Source organism: Equus asinus, chromosome 4, assembly GCF_041296235.1.
Source record: "Equus asinus isolate D_3611 breed Donkey chromosome 4, EquAss-T2T_v2, whole genome shotgun sequence".
NCBI classification, from domain to species: Eukaryota; Metazoa; Chordata; class Mammalia; order Perissodactyla; family Equidae; genus Equus; species Equus asinus.
The window spans coordinates 54,739,832-54,762,836 of record NC_091793.1 but is presented as its reverse complement, the minus strand read 5'-3'; the positions used below and the strand labels follow the sequence as shown (position 1 = coordinate 54,762,836).

Genomic DNA, 23,005 nt, shown 5'->3' with positions numbered 1-23,005 from the left:
AGAATACCACTCAGCCATAAGAAATGATGAAATCCAGACATTTTTGCCCACGTGGATGAACCTTGAGGGTATTATGCTAAGTGAAATAAGTCAGAGGGAGAAAGTCAAATACCATATGATCTCACTCAGAAGTAGAAGATAAAAACAAGGACAAACAAACACATAGCAACAGAGATTGGATTGGTGGTTACCATGGGGGAAGGGGGAAGGAGGGAGGGCAAAATGAGAGATTAGGCTCACATGTGAGGTGATGGACTATAATCAGTTTTTGGGTGGGGAACATGATGTAATCTACACAGAGTTCGAAATATATTACAATGTACATCTGAAAGCTATATAATGTTATAATCCAATGTTATTGCAATAAAAAAAGAAAATTTAAACGTTTTAAAGGTACATGTATATCTGAAAATTAAAATCATACTCTTTTAGGAGATTTTATTTTCAAATGTGCCCTGCATACAATAACAGGATGCAGATAATATACCTTTTAAAACCCTTATACAAAATTATCTGTAGTATAGTTAACAACACCTCTACAAAGCACAGAATTGGTAAATTCTGGAATTCTTTTGCCTGAAGACAAAAAAATGCCCAGATTATTCAATTAATTCAGTTTTAAAATTCACTTATGGGGGCTGACTCCATAGCCAAGTGGTTGTGCACTCTGCTTCTGTGGCCCAGCGGTCCACCAGTTTGGAACCTGGGTACAGTCTTAGCATGGCTCGTCAAGCCATGTTGTGGTGGTGTCCCACATCGAAGAACTAGAATGACTTACAACTAGGACATACAACCATGCACTGGGGCTCTGGGGAGGAAAAAAGAAAAAGAAGAAGATTGGCAATAGATGTTAGCTCAGGGCCAATCTCCCTCACCAAAAAGGATACTTTAAAAAAAAAAATCACTTATGGGGCTGGCCCAGTGGTGCAGTGGTTAAGTTCGCATGTTCCACTTTGGCTGCCCGAGGTTCACCGGTTCAGATCCTGGGTGCGGACATGGCACTGCTTGGCAAACCATGCTGTGGTAGGCATCCCACATATAAAGTAGAGGAGGATTGGCAGCAGATGTTAACTCAGGGCTAATCTTCCTCAAAAAAAAAATCACTTATGTTGAATTGTTGAGTTCTGCGGACTAAATTATCTAGATCTTTTTCTTCTCAACTAAAGCAACCACCAACTTCCCTCAGTATAAATATTAGAAACCATTTTAAATGTATTTTTAACATGACTGAGAGTTATTTTGCATATGTTGCCAAATACCCAGGAATTTCCACATAGCTAGGCAATTGATGCTATTCTTAAAAAAGAAGCCAAGTGATTTTATATTTCAAATATGCTCGTATTAGGGTTCTTCAGAGAAAGAGAACAAGACGTAGAAGAGGAAGAAAGAGAGAGTGAGGAGAGATTTTAAGTATTTGGCTTACATGGTTTTGGAGGTTAGCAAGTCCAAAATATGTAGGGCAAGCTGGCAGGATGGAGATTCAAGTAAGAATTGCTGTTGCAGTCTTGATTCCAAAGACTGGAAAATCAGGTAGAATTTCTATGATGCTACCCGAAGGCAGAATTCCTTCTTCTTCAGGAAATCTCAGTCTTTGCTATTAAGGCCTTAAAGTGATTAGATGTGGCCCACTCACATTATGGAGGACCGTCTGCTTTACCTAAGTCAACTGATTGTAAATGTTAATCACATCTACAAAATACCTTTACAGTATTACCCAGACTAGTGTTTGACCAAACACTAGCCAACATAGTCTAGCCACATTGACACATAATGTGTCACTATAGCCTCGCCATAATGACATATAAAATTAACAATCATACTGCTATTTGGCATCATGTATTTGGAGTCACTATCTCTTTAGTGAGCTATTGTTATTTAACTATTGCATTGTTAAAATTTGAATTCATAATTACTCTTTAACTTGCAATTTAAAATAGGCTAAAGTTAGGGGCCGGCCTGGTGGCACAGTGGTTAAGTTTGCACATTCTGCTTTGGTGGCCTGGGGTTTGCCGGTTCAGATCCTGGGTGCAGACCTACACATTGCTTGTCAAGCCATGCTGTGACAGGCATCCCACATATAAAGTAGAGGAAGATGGGCACGGATGTTAGCTTAGGGCAAATCTTCCTCAAAATAAATAAATAAATAAAATAAAATAGGCTAAAGGTAAACTGACATTTACATAGTATACTTTTCAATCTGTTGTATTGTTTATTTTTGTGTTGTCTTCATGGGTTTTTAATTAAGAATTAAAATATCCTCTGATTTTTAATGTAATTACTCCATTACTTCTTCAGGCTCCTTATTCATCCAAGGACATATGACTCCTTAAATCAGAAAACTGAAATTCTACAGACCACATTAAAAAATGAATTTTTACAGAATTATCTTCTCAGATTTTAAAGAAATATTTGTCAAAGAGTATGAAATTGGCACTGCTCTGGGAACTTGCAAGTAGTGGCAGTCCTCAGAAAATAAGGTCACCATTTGCAGTGTTCTCCACGTACACTGAAGCTGTGAGCAGAGCGTGGGCAGGTGGAGCACCTCTGCCTTCCTAGTGGGGTTTCCCTTCATCAGCAAGAGTAGAAAATTCTGGGTCAAGAGGATGTCTTTTCTATTTCTTGTGATCATAACCACAGACTTGACAGGACATCTTGGGAGGCCTGGCATCACTTGCCATTCTTTGACTCTGAGCACATCTTCTTCTTAATATCAACCTTGTTTCACCCAGTTTGGAATTTCTAGACAGACAGCTCTGGGCTTGGCCTTTTCAAATTCCTGACGACAGTTAACTCAGGCTTTGAGGAGTGCATTTTTCTGGGTATCCGCTTGTCCTACGAGGCTTTGTCTGAAGTTCCAAGAAATTGACTAATCGCTTGGCAGTACAGGGGTCAGAATTGTCAGTCTTAGCCGGGCCAGGTTAATCCCATTCTTAGCCCTTGGGAAGGATGGTGAAGAGATGGTTTAAACAGTAGTCTCTCTAACTTTTTGATTATGTATCTCTATCACTAAGGAAATATTGTAGAGTGACCAACAGTCCTGGTTTGCCTGGGACTAAAGGGTTTCCCAAGACAGGGGAAAGCACACTAAACCCAGGGCATTCCCTAACAAACCAGAAAGTTGGTGACCCTAAGCTTCAACCAAAAGTAAATATGTACCATTTAATTACATGTATTATGTGTATTTTTATAATAGAGCAATATATGTTTAAAATACAAAATTGAACCTGAAAAGGATGACATAAAAATGAATGGAAAAATAAGTGCTAAAGAGATGTTTAGGTCAGAAAGACAAGAATCAAACAATTGATATTGTTTGTCTATAATTAATCTGCAATATCCTTTCAGCTATTTTTGCAAGACATATGACCAATTTCTGATGTTTGGCTTAGTGAAAACTGGGTAACATAATCTGTAATTAAATCTACCTGGGCTCACATACCGGAGCAAAGGAAAGAAACAAATCCTATAACCATCAATTCCCATTTTCCCTCAGCCAAGCTACATACCACCTGCCAATGCCCCCTGGTCAAAAACTACCAGGAACCCACTGAGTTGCACACATTGGATTCGCTCCTCCTAGCTAGTGAAAACACAAGGGTTATCATTATAATAATTCAATAAATATCTATTAAGAATGCATAATATATCTGGCAAAATGCTGTGTTGAAAACTTATTTTAGTCCTTGTCCATATAAGTGAGATGAGACAGCATTTATCAATAGCATTAATTCAATAACAGTAATACCTAGCACAAAATAATATTTACAATGTGCCAACCACTACGTGCTCCACGTGTAATAATTTATACAATCCCCTCAATAATTCTCAGGTAGATGCCATTAATTTTCATTTCTTGAATACTAGTAGATGTAAACACATTTTCATAAACTGCATTCAGATTTATACATTTTTTTGAGAGTTATTAAAATAATCTAGGAGAATGCTGTCCTTTGGTGGGAGGATTCCTAGGAGTTATTGCATGCATATAACCATACCAAATAAATACTGAACTCAAGAATACAGGAATAACGTAATTTTAGGAGTCAAAATTTCATATAAATATTCACAGATTTATACTTGATTTTACGGCATTGACTTTTGGATGAGGCACACTGTAATTTAGTTCCTGAGACCCAAACTTATCCTGGAATGTGGATATACACAGTCCACTTATCTATAAGGAAAGAACAGACGCAGCATCATGAAGATATCCACTGCACTGTTTTTGGCTCTTTTTTTTTCTTTTTGGTCCACTGCCTGTTTATCTCCTTCATTTTAATAGTGCTGTTCATTTTCTTGGAAATTTTAAATGATTCTTAAATGTGCTGTAACAGCACATCGGTGATTTTAATCCTTTGACATTTATCTAACAAATATCTTTTTTGGTTGTCCTCTATTTGCATTTTGATGAAGTAAAGTCCATCTTCCCACTTTTGAATGTTGGATTTTATTTGAAGAATCATGTTGATTTTCTCTTGTAACAGTTCTTGTGCATCATTATTATAATTTGTATTTTTCATTAGAGAAAAGATCAATCAAGTGAGGACTGATAAAATGTGAAAAAAGAGAGTCAAAGTCAAAACAATATATCTCTCCAATAGCATCTATACAGAGAACAAAACGACGCCTATCACTATCTTTAGCCTTATTTCATGACCATTCTCCTTAAGTGTACTTCCTTAAAATTTCAAGCATAGTACGCAGAAACTGAAAACTTAAGGAAGCCCAAAATCATCTGAGATAAACAAGAGGCCTAAAGTCTTTTCCTAAAATTGCCTTTATTTGCTAAGTGAAAGCAGTATCTCAGACACAACAACAGAAAAGTAAATGGGTATTCAAAAGTACATCGGCAGCAGAACTTGAGTGAAATAATTTAGTAACGTTGTAGTTTTCACATTGCTTGTAAACAGACAGACGATTCTGGCAATTTCCTCTAACAATTCCAATGCCTTCAAGAAAGTTAACATGCTAAATCATGTCATCGCTTTCAAAACGAAGAAAGTGAAAACTTCTTTGAGGGCTAGCTGAATAGCCCCAAATTTCAAAGCTCAAAAAGTCACACCCTACAAAAACTTATGAGAAAACTACATACCTTTTGGTACTGATGTACAATCTGTGATTTAATACATCATATGTTAAACAATGATTAAATAATCCCTAAGTATTACACGTCTCTTTAAAAGTTTTGAAAAAGTATATTTTAGAAATGTAATGCATTTAAAATATTTTTTGTATGAAATCTGTGATGTGGCCCATTCATTGACAGATCTGAAAGGCTGAATGTTTGCAGAACACTGTCAGCAAACCCAGCCTCTTTCTACACAAACCAAATGAGATGCTTTCGTGTGCGCTTCCTCTGTACTCCTATGTTAGTCACCTGGGCTTGAAAATAGCTCTACTGCTCACTGGATGGGTGACTTTAGACAAATTACTGGACTTCTTCTCAATTTTTGCATCGGTAAAATGGAGATAATAAAAATAATAATACCTGTTTCTTAAGGTTTTTAATCACTTAAATGAATTGATATTTTCCAAGCATTTAAAATAGTATCGGATAGTTCTGGAAACAGTGGTGATGATTATACAACACTGTGAATGTAATTGCCACTGAATTTTACACTAAAAATGGATACAATGGTAAATTTTATGTTCTGTATATTTTACCACAATTTAAAAAAATCAAAAAATAAAAATAAAACAGCTCCTGACACATCGTAAGGATTTTTGAAATAAATTAAAAATAGCATTTACTACTCTGTATTGTAATTGTTTGTTGATCTGTCTATATCACCTTTAACTAAAGGCTTCGTGTGGATATACCACATACCTAGCTTGTTCAGCATTTGTAGCTCTATCACCTAGCATGGGCTCTGACACATAGGAGGTCCTAAAGAAACACTTATTAAATTAATGAGTGAGGTGTCTACCAATGGAATGGGCTGCCTAAGAGATGGTGTCTTCCCTGTTAGCGTAATTATTTAAGCAGAGGGTATGATGATCACCTATCAATGATGTGTCAGAAAATATGTCTAATACATAGATGGGATGAGTAAAAGCGTCTAAAATTTCTTCCTACTCTAAGATTGCATTTATTCTATTTATCTTGTGCTATAATATAACAATTTTCATGGTCTTAACAACAGTATCAACGTCATAAAGGAACTCTTTCACTTGCCACCTTTACCCCTACAATACCTCCTGTTCCTATTAAAACACTTTTAGCTTTTTGGGATCTCCTGGCATATGACATGCTTTTTCCTTGCTTAGAATGGGCTCTTTCACTTGTCTGCTTCACCTTCTTGATGTCTCATTCTCCAGAAAGTCTTTCCTGGTTCTCAAAAAAGGTGTTAGTTGCCCCATACATGCCACAATAGCATTTTGGCTTTGTATTTATCACATGGTATAGAAGTTACCAATTTCCTAGTTCTCTAAATCGTAAGCTACTCAGGAGCAGGGTCTGTGTCTTGTCTACTAGTCTTTCTCAACCACCTAACACATTGCCTGGTAATAAATATTTATTAAAAGAATAAAGGCATCAATGAAACCATCTTGTGAGGTCTACTGCTTTCAGTTGTGTACAACACAGATAATTTTTAAAAGCACATTTCTTTTTAGGTATTTTTGGCCAACCGGCTGCAGTGCTTTCTTTCTGGCAAAATTCGGTCCCAGTGTCAGTGATTTTGAATATCTCCTTAATACTACGGAGCACAGTATGTTATATGCAAATGTGTACCCCCAAATATGTACGTGCTTTTATTTTGAATCTAGAATTTATATTCTTCAAAGCAAGTTTTCTTAAGCAAAATATGTGGCAGTAAAGAGACCAAGCCAAAATCTGCTAAGACTCCAGCCATTTTTGTCTGAAAAAGAGAAATGAAAACAAAAACACGCATTCTTACCTACTGTGAAAACAATTTGTCAGAGAAGATGAATATCGTTATTCCAGGCTGTCTATACAGCGCTGGTGAGAGAATGGAAATATTTTAACCTTATGAGAATTTGATGATCCCTAGTCTAGCCCCTAAATGCTGAGCTTTCCACTCTTCCATTTATTTTGTGGTTTCCCACTGAGAGAAAAATTTCAATGAGGAATTCCACCTAAAAGAGGATATTCTTTCGTCCACGAGGAAAGTAAAGGGCGCGTCCTGCATTAACTTTCCAACTCAACAGGTAAGGATGAAAAAAAAATTAATTGAATTTTCATCAGTATCACAGAAGAATGATCATTTCCCGTTGCATAATTAGAAGCTTCCTCAGACATGCTAACTATTCAGCAAGTGGCATTTACCGTACAGATGTCTCATTATTTATTAATGACATCATGTGGTGTCAGAAATCAACTCTGGATAATACCTGCCTACATGAGCTCAGGGAAGAGCGTGCCCTCATCTAACTCAAGCTTCCCTGGTTAGCTCGCAGACAGGGACGACGAGCCCTCTGCAGCTGCATCCCCGACCTCCCCGCACGCTCCCCGCCCCCCGGGGAGGCGGGGCCGGCCCCTCAAGGCCCGCGGACTGGCAGCCCCCCGGGGCGGGGCGGCGCGTGCGCACTGGTCTCTCCGCGGCCGGTGGACCATGGAGGCCCCGAGGCCCTTCGCTTCTGCTGGGGGCGGCCGCTTCGTCCCCGTGACGCGAGGGGCGGGTTTGAAGCTGTGGCTCTGGGAGCTCTGGCTGCTCCTGCTGGGGGCCGGTTTGAACGCGAACTTTTTGCCCGACGAGGAGGACGTCAGCTTCATCAATGAGTATGTGAACCTGCACAACGAGCTCCGCGGCAGCGTCGAGCCCAGCGGCGCGAACCTGCGCTTCATGGTGAGGCCCTGGCCGCGGGCGGCGGGAGGCGCGGCCCACCCCGCGGCTCGGCGCGTTGGCTGGGGGCCTGGCAGCGGGGCGCTGGCCGGGGGCGGGCTCGAAGGGGCGTCGTTCCACGAAAGGGCGGTGTAAGGCACACTCCCGAAATCAAAGCGAACATCTCAAGAGGACGCTGCCCGCTCAACAAAAACGGCATCCCTGGGCTTGGATTAGGGAGAGGCAGGTGAGCTGTCAGCTGGTGCGAGTGAAAGATCAGATCCAGGCTTTATTTAAAATTTTGATTTTTTTTCATCCTGGGTACTTTCACATTAGTTTTTAAGTCTTGTTCACCTTGATTACCGAGTTTTCCGTGTCCACGCGCGGTTTTGCTCGGGGGCGTGTCCCGGCCGCCGCGCCCCGGTCCGGCCCTGAGTCTGCCTCCCTTGCATTGTCGTTCTTGCTTCTTTCCCGTTTCCCCCATTTCTGCTTAACGTCTCGTCAGCTATTCTCTTGTTGCTGTGGAGTCTTCGTAGTTGTCATTAAAAATGATGGCAAAATTTATTGAGTAATAACTATCCTCTTATCAGGCAGCAAGGAGCTTCCAGTTTACATGATAAATGATTTTGCGAGGACTCCCTAGACATAGTTCCTTAGGACAAATTCCAGAAATGGGGTAAAGAAAGGGTATAATATTTTTTTATTTATATGATACATAGCAATTGCTATTCTAAAGGGCTGTGCCAAAGTAAGCAAATAGTAAACCAAGAAGTCATAAAATGGTACTTCATTTTATTGTTAACTTTAAAATGTTATTTTGATTGGACATGTTTTAGTTCTTTCTTGTTCATTTTCTTTACCTTTCCTATTGTCAGCATTTCCTCTCCTGTTTATATATTTTCTTATAGAAATATACTAGCGTTTAGTACTACTTGCTGAAGATAGGTTTTTCCACGCCAGTTTTTATCTTTTGTATTTAATCATAGAATTTGAGGCTAGATTTGAGAGTTATAACTCTGTATTTCCCACCCTTTGTGACTAATTCTGTTTCTTGCAAGTTTGAAGATTAGCCTTCTTCCTGATAATAATAAATACATAATACTTTTTAATACAACTTTTTATAAGTTTTGTATTTCTAATCTCTAAAAATTATGTTTCAAACATAAAGTATAGAGAATAGTATAGCAGAAACCTGTTTACCCACAATATGTATCTTAATACATGGACGCTTTTAAAGCAATAGTGTTTTGGGTACATCTTAAAGCCCCACCCTAAAGTTTATACTCCTCTTCTTCCTAAAAGTTGGTGTGTATTTTTCCCATGGATTTTATTAGCACATAAATAGTGACTAAATAGCATAGTCTACGGTAATAGTATGATCTACTTAGAACTTTTCCTTGACAGGTTTGGAAATCATACATTTTATTTTTGTTGGTTATTCTTTTTAATATGTATACAAAGTCCAAAGTTAATCAACATCTATAACCTCCTTCCCAATATTAAAAAGATCTTACAACACAAATTCTGAATGTCTCCTGCCCATGTCCATGCTGTTGGTGTCATCTAGTATTTTTGTTCTACCTTGTTTTTAAACTCAAAAAAATTTATTTTGAGGCCTGCCTGGTGGTGCAGCGGTTAAGTTCCCACATTTCACTTCGGTGGCCTGGGGTTTGCCCATTCGGATCCTGGGCACGGACATGGCACTGCTTGTCGAGCCATGTTGTGGCAGGTGTCCCACATATAAAGCAGAGGAAGATGGGCACGGATGTTAACTCAGGGCCAGTCTTCCTCAGCAAAAAGAGGAAGATTGGTGGCAGATGTTAACTCAGGAGTAATCTTCCTCAAAAATAATTATTTTTATTGTAAAATATGCATAACATAATATTTACCATTTTAACCATCTTTAAGTGTACAATTCTATGGCATTAAATAGTCTCACATCATTGTGCAGGCATCACCAGCCTCCATGTCCAGAACATTTTCATCTTCCCCAACTGAAGCTCTACCCTTACACGCTAAGTCTCCATTCGCTTCTCCTCGCAGGCCCTGTCAGCCACCATTCTGCTGTCTGTCTCTATGAGGTTGAGTACTCAAGGTACTTCATATAGGAATCATAAGTATTTCTCTTTGTGACTGGCTTATTTCACTTAGCATATTGTCTTCAAGTTTCATCCGTGTTGTAGCGTGTGTCAGAATTTCCATCCTGTTTAAGGCATTATTTAAGGATTTAAGGACTAAGGCTTTGTTTAAGGATGATTAGTCATATTGAGCACCTTTTCGTGTACTGGTTGGCTAAAACTACAAAATTCTTAGAAGAGCACACGGGGAAAAGCTTCATGTCATTGAATATGGCAACATTTCTTTTATGTGTTACCAAAAGCTCAAGCAACAAGATAAAACATAAATAAATTAGACTTCATCAAAATTAAAAACTTGTGCATCAAAGGACATTATCAACAGAATGAAAAGGGAGCCTATGGAATGGGAGAAAACATTTGCAAATCATATATCTGATAAGGCATTAATATCCAGAATAATAAAGATTTTCTTCAACTCAGCTAACAAAACTAACAACCTGATCAAAAACTGGGTAAAGGAGAGAGGTGACATCAGTGAAATGGTGGAGTGAGCTGACCCAGGAATCTCTCCCCTCCAAACTACAAGCAAAAAATGAACAACTGAATTTCAATCAATAATTTTAAAAATACAGAGATCGTCAGAAACCCACAGCAGCTAAACGATGGAGGGCACAGGCTGGCGCCGCCTTCGGAGGAGTTGGAACGGGGTAGGAGAGAACTTCGCTCCGTCCCCTGGAGACTGGGATTGCTGCCGCGGGTGAGGGAAGGAGCAGGGGAGGGGCCATGCATCTGGGGATCGTCCAGGACTTCCACCGTCTGTGCAGCAGAAACCCACTAACGGGGGAAAGCTTTTGTGTGCGGGGACCCCATGCAGCCAGGGCCCCGGGAGATCAGAGAGCCAGAGCTGATTGGAATCCAGATTGGTGCACGAGAGAAAGTGCCCTTCCTCCCCCAACCCATGGTGCACGCCACCATTGCGGCTGAAGGCGGAAGGCTCAGAACGCATGGCTCTCGACCCCCATCTAGTGGCAACAGGCTGTAACTGCAACCGAATACTACCATCATGTGCAAAAACCACTCCTCTACCATTCAGCAATTTATAAAAGCTCCAGACCAGAAGGAAAACAATAAAAACACAGAATTAAGTCCTGAGGACTTGGAAATAGGTAAACGAGGTGAAAATAAGTTCAGAGTAGCTATCATCAAAATACTCAGTGAGGTAAAGGGAAATATAGAGAAACAAGTCAACGAGTGCTGGAGTTACTTCACAAAAGAGATTGAAACTATAAAGAAGAATAAATCAGAAATACTAGAGATGAAAAATACAATGGATCAGATAAATCAGAATACAGATTCCCTGAATGCTCGTGTAGACACCATAGAGGAGCAAATTAGCATAATTGAAGATAGACAGGCTGGATGGCTCCAGACAGAGGAAGAAAGAGAACTAAGAATTAATAAGAATGAGAAAAATTTCCAAGAGATAGTGGATTCAAAGAGGAGAACCAATTTAAGAATCATTGGAATTCCTGAGGACATGGAAAAGGAAAATGGAACAGAAGGAGTCCTCAAAGAAATAATTGAAGAAAATTTCCCAAATCTAGGGATTGGGGGAGAAATGTGTGTGGAGGAAGCTTTCAGATCTCCTAGATTTGTCAATGTCAAAAGACCTACTGCAAAGCATATAGTAGTAAAAATGGCAAAGAAAGAATACTCAGGGCAGCAAGGCAGAAGAAAATAACCTACAAAGCAACTCCTATCAGACTTTCAGCAAATTTCTGTACAGAAACCTTACCAGCTAGGAGAGAATGGAATGACATATTCAAAACTTTGAAGGATGAAAAGCTACAGCCAAGAATACTCTATCCAGCAAAAATATCCTTCAGATATGAGGGAGAAGTTAAATCTTTTCCAGACAAACAAAAGCTAAGGGACTTTGTATCCAAAACACCTCCACTACAAGAAATCCCCAAGAAGTCTCTCATACCTGAAAAAAGAAAAAAAGGGAGAAAGGGGTCACAAATCACAGAGTAGGGAGACAAATAGATAGAATCAGAATAGGATAGCAAATGTTCAACTATAGCATTAGGATAAAGGGAAGGAAACTACCAAAGCAAAGACGATCTTATCACTCTAACCAAAAACTCACAACACGAATTGGAATAAGAGATGAAAATAATAATTTAGGAGAGGAAGAGGAAAGGGTCTAAATCAGTCTAGGCCAAGTAAGTAAGAGACCACCAGAAAATGGACTATATTATACACAGGATTCTGAATACAGACTTCAGGGTAGCCACTAAACTAAAAAACAGAACAGAGACACAAAACATAAGGAAAAATCTAAGAAACCCAGCATAAGAAATTGCAGAAGTCAATGGGTAGGCTAAAACACAGAGGATGAGGAAAAAAGGTAATGGAGGAAAACCAGGTAACAAGCAACAGAATGACAGCATTAAGCCCCCATGCATCAATAATCACCCTCAATGTAAACGGATTGAACTCTCCAATAAAAAGACACAGAGTGGCAAGATGGATTAAAGAACAAGATCCAACAATTTGTTGCCTCCAGGAAACACACCTCAGCTCCAAGGACGAACAAAGGCTCAGAGTGAAGGGGTGGAAGACAATAGTCCAAGCTAATAGCAAACAAAAGAAACCAGGTGTAGCAATACTCATATCAGACAAAACAGATTTCAAAATAAGGCAGGTAAAGAGAGACACAGAGGGACATTATATAATGATCAAAGGGACACTGCATCAAGAAGAAATAACACTTATAAATATCTATGCACCCAACACAGGAGCACCAAAGTTCATAAAGCAACTATTAATAAACATAAAAGAAGATACTAAAATAACACAATAATAGTAGGGGACCTCAACACCCCACTCACATCTATGGACAGATCATCCGGACAGAAAATCAACAAGGAAACAGTGGAGCTAAATGAAAAGCTAAAACAATTGGACTTAATAGACATATATGGAACACTTCATCCAAAAACAGGAGAATACACATTCTTCTCAAGTGCGCATGGAACATTCTCAAGGATACACCATGTGTTGGGAAACAAGGCAAGCATCTACAAATTTAAAATAATTGAAATAATAACAAGCATCTTCTCCGATCATAATGCTATAAGGCTAGAAATTAATTACAAGGACAAAGCTGAGAAAGGCATAAAGATGTGGAGACTAAACAATGCGCTATTGAACAAGCAATGGACCATTGAAGAAATTAAAGAAGAAATCAAAAAATACCTGGAGACAAATGAAAATGATAGCATGCCATATCAACTCATATAAGATACAGCAAAAGCTGTGTTAAGAGGTAAATTAATTGCAATACAGGTACATCTTAACAAACAAGAAAAATCCCAAATAAGCAATCTTAAATTACATCTAATTGAATTAGAGAAAGAAGAACAAACAAAGCCCAAAGTCAGCAGGAGACAAATAATAAAAATCAGAGCAGAAATAAATGCTATTGAAACAAAAAAGGCAATAGAAAGGAACAATGAAACAAAGAGCTGGTTGTTTGAGAAGATAAATAAAATTGACAAACCCCTACCAGACTTACAAAGAAAAAAAGGGAGAAAGCTCAAATAAACAAAATCAGAAATAAAGGAGGAGAAGTAACAATAGACTCCACAGAAATATGACGGATTATAAGAGAATACTACAGAAAACTATATGCCAACAAAATGGATAACCTAGAGGAAATGGATAAATTCTTGGACTCCTACAATCTCCCAAAGCTCACTCAAGAAGAGACAGACAATTTGAACAGACCACACTCACAAAGAAAGAGATTGAAACAGCAGTCAAAAGCATCCCAAAGAATAAAACCCCAGGACCAGACGGCTTTCCTGGGGAATTCTACCAAACTTTCAGAAAGGATTTAATACCTGTCCTTTCCAAGCTATTCCAAAAAATTAGGGTTGATGGAACACTGCCTAACACATTCTACAAGGCCAACATCATGCTGATACCAAAGCCTGACAAGGACAGCACGAAAAAAGAGAACTACAGGCCAATATCACTGATGAACATAGATGCAAAAATTCTCAACAAAATTTTGGCAACCCAAATTCAACAATTCATCAAAAGGATCATACATCATGATCAAGTGGGATTCATACCAGGGACACAGGGATGGTTCAACATCCGCAAATCAATCAATGTGATACACCACATCAACAAACTGAGGAATAAAAACCACATGATCGTCTCAGTAGATGCAGAGAAAGCATTTGACAAGATCCAACAGCCATTTATGATAAAAACTCTGAAAAAAATGGGCATAGAAGGGAACTACCTCAACAAAATAAAGGCCATATATGACAAGCCCACAGCCAACATCATACTCAATGGGCAAAAACTGAGCACCATTCCCCTGAAGACAGGAACGAGACAAGGATGCCCTCTATCACCACTCTTATTTAACATAATACTGGAGGTCCTGGCCAGAGCTATTAGGCAAGAAAAAGGATTAAAAGGAATCCAGATAGGGAGGGAAGAAGTGAAACTCTTGCTGTTTGCAGATGACGTGATCCTATATATAGAAAACTCCAAAGAATCCATTGGAAAACTCTTACAAGTAATCAACAACTACAGCAAAGTTGCAGGGTATAAAATCAACTTGCATAAATCAATAGCATTTCTATACCCTAGTAATGAACTAACAGAAAAAGAACACAAGAAGACAATACCATTCACAACTGCAACAAAAAGAATAAAATACCTTGGGGTGAATTTAACTAAGGAAGTGAAAGACCTATACAATGAAAATTACAAGGCCTTTCTGAGAGAATTGGATGACGACATAAAGAGATGGAAAGACATCCCATGTACATGGATTGGAAGAATAAGCATAGTTAAGATGTTCATTCTACCTAAAGCAATCTAGAGATTCAATGCTATCCCAATCAGAATCCCAAGGACATTCTTTACAGAATTAGAACAGAGAGTCCTAAAATTCATATGGGGCAACAAAAGACCCCGAATTGCTAAAGCAATCCTGAGAAAAAAGAACAAAACGGGAGGCATCACAATCCCTGACTTCAAAACATACTACAAAGCTGCAGTAATCAAAACAGCATGGTACTGGTACAAAAACAGGTGTACAGATCAATGGAACAGAATTGAAAGCCCAGAAATGAAACCACACATGTATGCACAGCTAATCTTCAACAAAGGAGCTGAGGGCCTACAATGGAGAAAAGAAAGTCTTTTCAACAAATGGTGCTGGGAAAACTGGAAAGCCACATGTAAAAGAATGAAAATTGACCTTTCTTTCTCACCATCCACCAAAATAAACTCAAAATGGATCAAAGACCTAAAGGAAAGACCTGAAACCATAAGGCTTCTAAAAGAAAATGTAGGCAGTACACTCTTTGACATCAGTATTAAAAGGATCTTTTCGGACACCGTGTCTTCCCAGAAAAGGGAAACAATAGAAAGAATAAACAAATGGGACTTCATCAGACTAAAAAACTTCTTCAAGGCAAATGAAAACAGGATTGAAACAAAAAAACAACCCACTAACTGGGGAAAAATATTTGCAAGTCATACCTCTGACAAAGGCTTAATATCCATAATATATAAAGAACTCACACAACTCAACAACAAAAAATCAAACAACCCGATCAAAAAATGGGCAGAAGACACGAACAGACATTTCTCCAAAGAAGATATATGGATGGCCAATAGGCACATGAAAAGATGTTCATCGTCGCTGATCGCCAGGGAAATGCAAATCAAAACTACACTAAGATATCACCTTACACCCATTAGAATGACAAAAATATCTAAAACTAATAGTAACAAATGTTGGAGAGGTTGTGGAGAAAAAGGAACTCTCATAGACTGATGATGGGAATGCAAACTGGTGTAGCCACTATGGAAAACAGTATGGAGATTCCTCAAAAAATTAAAAATAGAACTACCATACGACCCAGCTATCCTACTACTTGGTATCTATCCAAAGAGCTTGAAGTCAGCAATTCCAAAAGTCCTATGCACCCCAATGTTCTTTGCAGCATTATTTACAATAGCCAAGATGTGGAAGCAACCTAAGTGCCTATCAACAGATGATTGGATAAAGAAGATGTGGTATATATATATAATGGAATACTACTCAGCTGTAAAAAAGAACAAAATCATCCCATTTGCAACAACATGCATGGACCTTGAGGGAATTATGTTAAGTGAAATAAGCCAGATAGAGAAGGACAATCTCTGTATGACTTCACTCATATGAGGAATTTAAAAATGTAGACAAAGAGAACAGATTAGTGGCTACCAGGGGAAAGGTGGGGTGGGGGGTGAGCGCAAAGTATGAAGGGGTGCAACTACAACATGACTGACAAACAATAATGTACAACTGAAATTTCACATGATTGTAACTTACCATTATCTCAATAAAAAATTAAAAAAAAACAGTATGGGGATTCCTCAAAAAATTAATAGAACTGCCATATGATCCAGCTATTCCACTGCTGGGTATTTATCCCAAGAACATGAAAACACAAATGCGTAAAGATACATGCATCACTCTGTTCATCCCAGCGTTATTCACAATAGCCAAGACTTGGCAGCAACATAGGTGTCCATCAAGGCATAAATGGATAAAGAAGATGTGGTATATGCACAATGGAATACTGCTCAGCCACAGGAAATGACGAAATCTGGCCATTTGTGAAAACATGGATGAAGCTTGAGGGTGTTATGCAAGTGAAATAAGTCAGAGGGAGAAAGTCAAGTACTGTATGATCTCACTCATAAGTAGAAGATAAAAACGATGACAAAGAAACACGTAGAAACAGAGACTGAATTAGTGGTTACCAGAGGGGTTGGGTGGAGGGAAGAGGGAAAATGGTGTGTGGCACATGTGTGTGGTGATGTATTGTGATTAGTCTTTGGGTGGTGAACATGATGTAATCTCCACAGGAATCTAAATATAATGATGTACAACTGAAATTTATATGATGTTATAAACCAGTGTTACCACAATAAAGTAATAATAATAAAAAAAATGGGTAAAGGACTTGAATAGACATTTCTCAAAAGAAGATATACAGTGGCCAATAAGCACCTGAAGAGATGCTCAACATAACTAATCATTAGGAAAATGCTAATCAAGACCATAATGACATACCACTTCACACCCATTAAGATGGCTATATCAAAAAGCAGAAAATAATGTGTTGGGGATGTGGAGAGATTGAAACACTTGTGCCTTGCTGGTGGGAACGTAAAATGGTGCAGATACTGAAAAACAGAATGGCAGTTCTTCAAAAAATTATAGAATTTCCATTTGTTCCAGCAATTCCTGTTCTGGGTATTTACGTGATAGAAGTGAGAACAGAGAATCCAACAGCTATGTGTACACACACCCATGTTCACTGCAGCATTATTCATAATAGCCAAGACATGGAAACAACCTGTTTCCATCAACAGATGAAGGGATAAAGAAGATGTAGCGTATATATACAATGGAATAATATTCAGCCATGAGAAAGAAGGAAATCCTGCCATTTGTGACAACTTGGATGGGGTTTGAGAGCATTCTGCTGATTGAAATGTCAGGCAGAAAAAGACAAATACTGCATAGTCTAATTTATATGGGAAATACAAAAAAGAAGTCAGACTCATAGGAGCAGAGAATAGAAAAGTGCTTGTCAGGGGCTAGGGAGTGGGGGAAATGGAAAGTGGTTGGTAAAAGGGTACAGACTTAAAAATGAATAAGGTCTGAGGAGCTAATGTAAAACTTGGTGACTGTAGTTGGTAACACTGTATTATATAATTAAAAAAAGAAACTTCAGCCTTTGTTTTCAACTGTAATTTTATTCAAGGTTGAGCAACGGTATTTGTAACTATCGTGACTTATTTGCACACTCTCATGGGAAGCAGTGAAAGTTGAGAGTTAGGCTTCCTGGGTGTAAATCCAGGGTCCACGTTTTACTGGCTGTAAGTAGTTATATGTAAACTATGTAAGTTCTTTGTGTTTTAGTTGCTTCCTTTGGGAAACAGAGACAGTAATAATAATGCATACCTCATAGGGTAATTGTAAACATTAAGTGAAATAATGCATTAAAAACACTTAGAATAGTGACTGGTACATTGTAAGCGTGTGGTGTGTAAACACTATGCAAAATAAGGCAGTAGAAGGATGGTCCGTGGAGCATTGTTTGCAAATGGTTCAAACAATCTAAAAGGCTATTAATAATGGAATGGTAACATTTATCGTATTCTATCCATACTATGGAATACTGTGTAGAGTTTGTAAAAATTAGTTAGATCTAGTTGTACTAATTTGGAACAGTCTCTCTAAATGAAAATTGCAAGTTGCAGGCCAATAATACTATGTATGGTATGATTACAATTGTGCAAGGAAAAAAAAATCACAATTGCTCATCTGAAACATCCACACTTACATCTTATATTTGAATGTGTGTGTATTTGAATGTATACAGAGATAGAGCAATGTATACATAAACAATTTTTTTAGGAATCTTTACCATGGGGAGGGAAATATGTGTGTGTACGATATTCCAAAGTCCTGATGTATTTTTTATAATATATTTCATATGTTGTATTTGTGTATAATCAATGAAATTAAGAAACTCTGGGGAAATCTTAGTATTGGTTTTCAGAAATGTTTACTTTCAAATATACTATAACATACATACTTAGCATTTTTGTTTTACAACTATTTTGTTGCTTTTTCTACGTGTGTTGTTTTCGCTCTTGTCCATAACCAAGGAGCACCATCTTGTGATATTTTCTCACATTTCTGGGAGCATCCGTAAAACTTTACATGTGCCTCTTTTATAACATTTACCAACTGCTACTATGTGTTAAAATTGTGTATATATCTACATAATATCCCAGGTGGTTCTCCTAACAGTAAGCAACCAGAGGATGAAATTTATGCCTGGCTTTATATTTTATTCCTCACAATACAATAGTTTGCGTATAGTCAGTGCTCAATAAATAGTTCTTAGATGAATATTTTAAATTATTGTATTACTGTGTATAAAAGAAATGAGGTTAAAAATACATATTCTGAACAGTCTCCATGTAAGGGTATTATAATCATTTGCATCATCTAACAATCTGATTTTTTAATTACAAGTATGTGCATAGACCTTGTCTCAGGAAATAGTCATTTCATTTATGATTATCTCAGAAAACTTTTCCCCCATATAAGTTCCACAGTCAAGACCTATAAGCACAACATTAGAATTATTTTCCCTAAATCTAATGATGAGAACTCAAGGGAAATAATGTAGAGTACAAAAAAACCTTATTATTGTTGTTTTGTTTACTTTGCTTTTTGCGTTTTTTTTCAGACTTGGGATGTAGCTTTGTCACGGACTGCTAGAGCATGGGGGAAAAAATGTGTGTTTGAGCCTAATACTCATTTAGAAGAACTGAGAATGGCCCATCCTAAATTTAATGGTATTGGTGAAAATATGTGGGTTGGCCCTGAAAACGAATTTACCGCGAGTATTGCTATCAGAAGTTGGTATGCAGAGAGGAAGAAGTACCATTTTGAAAATGACAGTTGCTTGGATGACTGTTCTCATTACATACAGGTATCTGATTTTTATATTAATAATTCAGTAGATTCCTCAATTGCATTACTACTAATTTTTTATTATGTTTCAGTTCTATAGATAAACCCAAATGGTAAAATGATTACTTCTAATAGAATCACAATTCTAATCAGTTCTAGGTCTTCAAGATGTCTGTGCTTCCATCTATTATGTGAACCATACAGTAAAACATTCCTTAAATATATAAATGTAATCTCCATGCCCAAAGATGGTAGGTACTTTTCCAAAAATGATGGACACTGGAAAAGGAAGTAAGAAACCAGCAAATAAAAATTATTTTTAAATTATTGACTATAAACATAAGTGAAAGACTTGATAATTTTTGCACAGATCAGTACACATACTGCCATGTAACTTATTGATTAAAACATTTTAAGTGCAAATTAATAGTCTTTTCCCTGCCTCGTGTCTAACAGTCCACTCTTACACCTCATCCTCCAGCATACTGCACCACTTGTTACTTCCTGTACATGCATTTGTTGTTTTATGATCCTCTATTTATATGTGACACTAAGGGCAGGGACTTTGTCTCCTCACCCGTATGGTCTCACCACCACAGCATGACATTATTTGGGTCTTCAATAACTATTTGTATCATGAATCAATAAATTATTGAATAAACTTCCAAGCTTATTCAAAAAATGATTATTTTCCAATCAGTAGACTCTGATGTCATGTTTTATGTAGAACTTAAAATCTTGGAATTTTTTTCATGTTGAACTCCTGTTTTTCTGTTCCATCAAATGAATCATATTTCCAAAAAAATTTTGATCAGTTCTTTTTTCCTCTAGAAAGTTATGGTGGTTCTCCATTATCTTGCTCATACCAAATAAAAAGAGAAAATTTATTCAATAAATAATTTACATAGAATTAAAAAATCATTAAATAAAATTTATTTATTTATTTCTATTTTATTTTCTAATAGAATTTCCTCAACAAAAGAAAAGAGAAATGCTGACCACAGTGGCTCTCTACTCTGATATCGCTTTTCCTTCCTTTCTGTAATCTTAGTGTCCCTCTTTTTCTCCCTTCACAACTTCCATTCTTCGAAAACTTTTTCTCCTCTCTTTTCCCTCTTCCTCTCTGTCAAGAACGTAGAACTCTCGGATTCAACAAGATGTTGAAAATTGATTCAGCAAGTGTGCCTTCCTTTGGCTCTAAAACATTACTCTAGATCAGCATTTATCAAACTCTTTGTCCTAAGAATACAGTATTGGTAGCAAACCTATCAAAGCGTATCTCTAAATAGTTTGGAAGTGCGTCCCTAAGTCCGTGATAATTCTCTCCCTGCATTTAAATGAAGAGTAGTTTATATTCCTTGAATTATTTGGTTAAAGGTTCAATGTGAATTGAATATATTATTGTTTATAATATGGCAGAGTAAATGTTTAGAATTAAATTTTATGATTTTTTGAAAATTTTATTTTAGCTTGTTTGGGACAGATCTTACAAAGTTGGTTGTGCTGTTACTCCATGTTCAAGAATTGGACCTATCAGACATGCGGCAATTTTCATATGCAACTATGCACCAGGGTAAGCTACTTTAAATTTTAAAAATAATGTAAAGATAAATTGGGAATTTTTCAAGGTTAAGTTTTCCTAACTTTCAATATATTCTTCTAAATGTCTTTGTGAATTCTTTCCACTTACTTACCTGGTGATTATTTACCTTATACCTGAATATCTTTCTATGATAGGAAATAACTACCTTCCAAAATAGCTGCCATCTCTGGAGAGCTCTGTTGGAAAGTCTCAAGTATTCTTTCAGGTCAATATGATACTCTAAGTAATATTATTAAAATGTCCACCTAAGAGAAAATATCGTAATCAATATGTCAAGTAAACGGTAAAAACTGACTACATGCTAGGATTGAGAAGGAATTTCTGTCAAATAAAATGCTTCTGGAACTACTCCAAAAAGAAAAAGAAAAAAAAATGATTACTGATTACTGGTTATATGCTCTGAGATAGGAGAAACAACAGAACTGTGATGTAAGTCGGATTAGACTCAGAAGGCCCTTTCCTGATGGGAAGCTTTGCTGAATTTGGACAGGCATGTGAAACAAGTTTGGGATGTGGAGTCTTTGCAAAACTTTTTAGGCTTCCTTTCATTCCCACAAACTGGAAGCATTGGGGTCATATCAATTACATGGAGGAAGTTTTGAAAGTTAACTACTGATTGGTATTGAAAATTCAGAGGACTGGACACTTGTGCAGAGGAGGGAAGAGGTTCCTCTGGGGCACTAGTCTTCATTTATGTACTCAGCACATATGTCCAAGGCTCTGATCTATCTACTAACAAGACCAAAAACGACTGACCATATTTGATTTATAGTCTTGGAAGGAAGGCAAACAATGAATAAGTGAATACAAAAATAAGTAATATTGAATTAGATGATAAAATATACCATAAAAAAGTCAAGATAAGTGAAAAGGGAATAACTAGTAGGGAATATAGATAAGGTGGTTGCAAAAGGAGGTGGCATTTGAGTTGAAAGTCAAACAATAAGATTGCTAAAGAGTATTTCAGGTAGAAGTAAGAGCACGTATAAAATCTCTGAGCTTGAACGAGTTTAGCATGTTTGAGAAATGAATAATGTGCTTAGAGGTAGGAGTTGAGGTAGAGAGTTAGGTGACAGCTACACAAAATGGAATACCATAGACCACGTTAAAGATTTTGGAATTTATTCTAAGTAATGGCAAAGCCATGGGAAAGTCTTAAGCAAGTGAGTGACATCATCTCATCTATGTTTCAAAAAGAACACTTAAAGAAATGGTTACTCTTGCTGTTGTATTAAGAATGGACATGAGTTTCGTTGGTTTTTTTTTTAGATTTCACATATAAATGAGATCATACAATATTTCTCTTTCTCTGTCTGACTTATTTCCCTTAGCATGATGCTTTCAAGGTCCATCCATGTTGTCGCAAATGGTAGAATTTCCTCATTTTTTATGGATGAATAATATTCCATTATATATATACCACAACTTCTTTATCCATTCGTCCATTGATGGACACATAGGTTGTTTCTGTGTTTTGGCTATTGTGAATAATGCTGCTATGAACAGGGTACAGATATCTTTTCAAGTTAGTGTTTTCATTTCCTTTGGATGTATTCCCAGAAGTGGAATTGCTAGATCATATGGTAGTTCTATTTTTAATTTTTTGAGGATCCTAAGGAGATGTGTTTTGTGTTTGGACACTAGGTAGAAATACAAATGTGGGAAATGTAAATTAATCATGAGGCGGAATTAGCTCTATGGAGGTCTGGGATAGGTTTCTAAGTAGAAGGAACTGCTGGGCCCTGAGGTAGACATGAGTCATAGTCTTGAATGAGATCACCGTCCCAGAGAGTGCATATGGAAACTTAATTTAAGCACTAAGTGTGAGAGCACTACAATGTTTGACCAAAGGAGAATGAAGAGAGGCTAACAAGGTAAGAGGGAAACCAAAGCAGTGCTGGTAAGAAAGTGAAGCCAAGTGACGAACTCCAGTCAAGATGCCCAGAGTGGTTAACTG

General features: G+C 37.4%; 1 protein-coding gene across 1 annotated transcript in view; it reads left to right on the top strand.

The window, feature by feature from the left end:
* The first annotated feature begins 7,532 nt into the window (after positions 1-7,532).
* GLIPR1L2 (GLIPR1 like 2) overlaps positions 7,533-23,005 on the top strand; it is a 39,252-nt gene continuing 23,779 nt past the window's right edge. Inside the window, exons 1-3 of the mRNA XM_014841487.3 lie at positions 7,533-7,808; positions 19,219-19,464; positions 20,915-21,018. Coding sequence (XP_014696973.1) covers positions 7,575-7,808; positions 19,219-19,464; positions 20,915-21,018 — 584 coding nt within the window. The 5' untranslated portion in view covers positions 7,533-7,574. The remainder of the gene's footprint in view (positions 7,809-19,218; positions 19,465-20,914; positions 21,019-23,005) is intronic.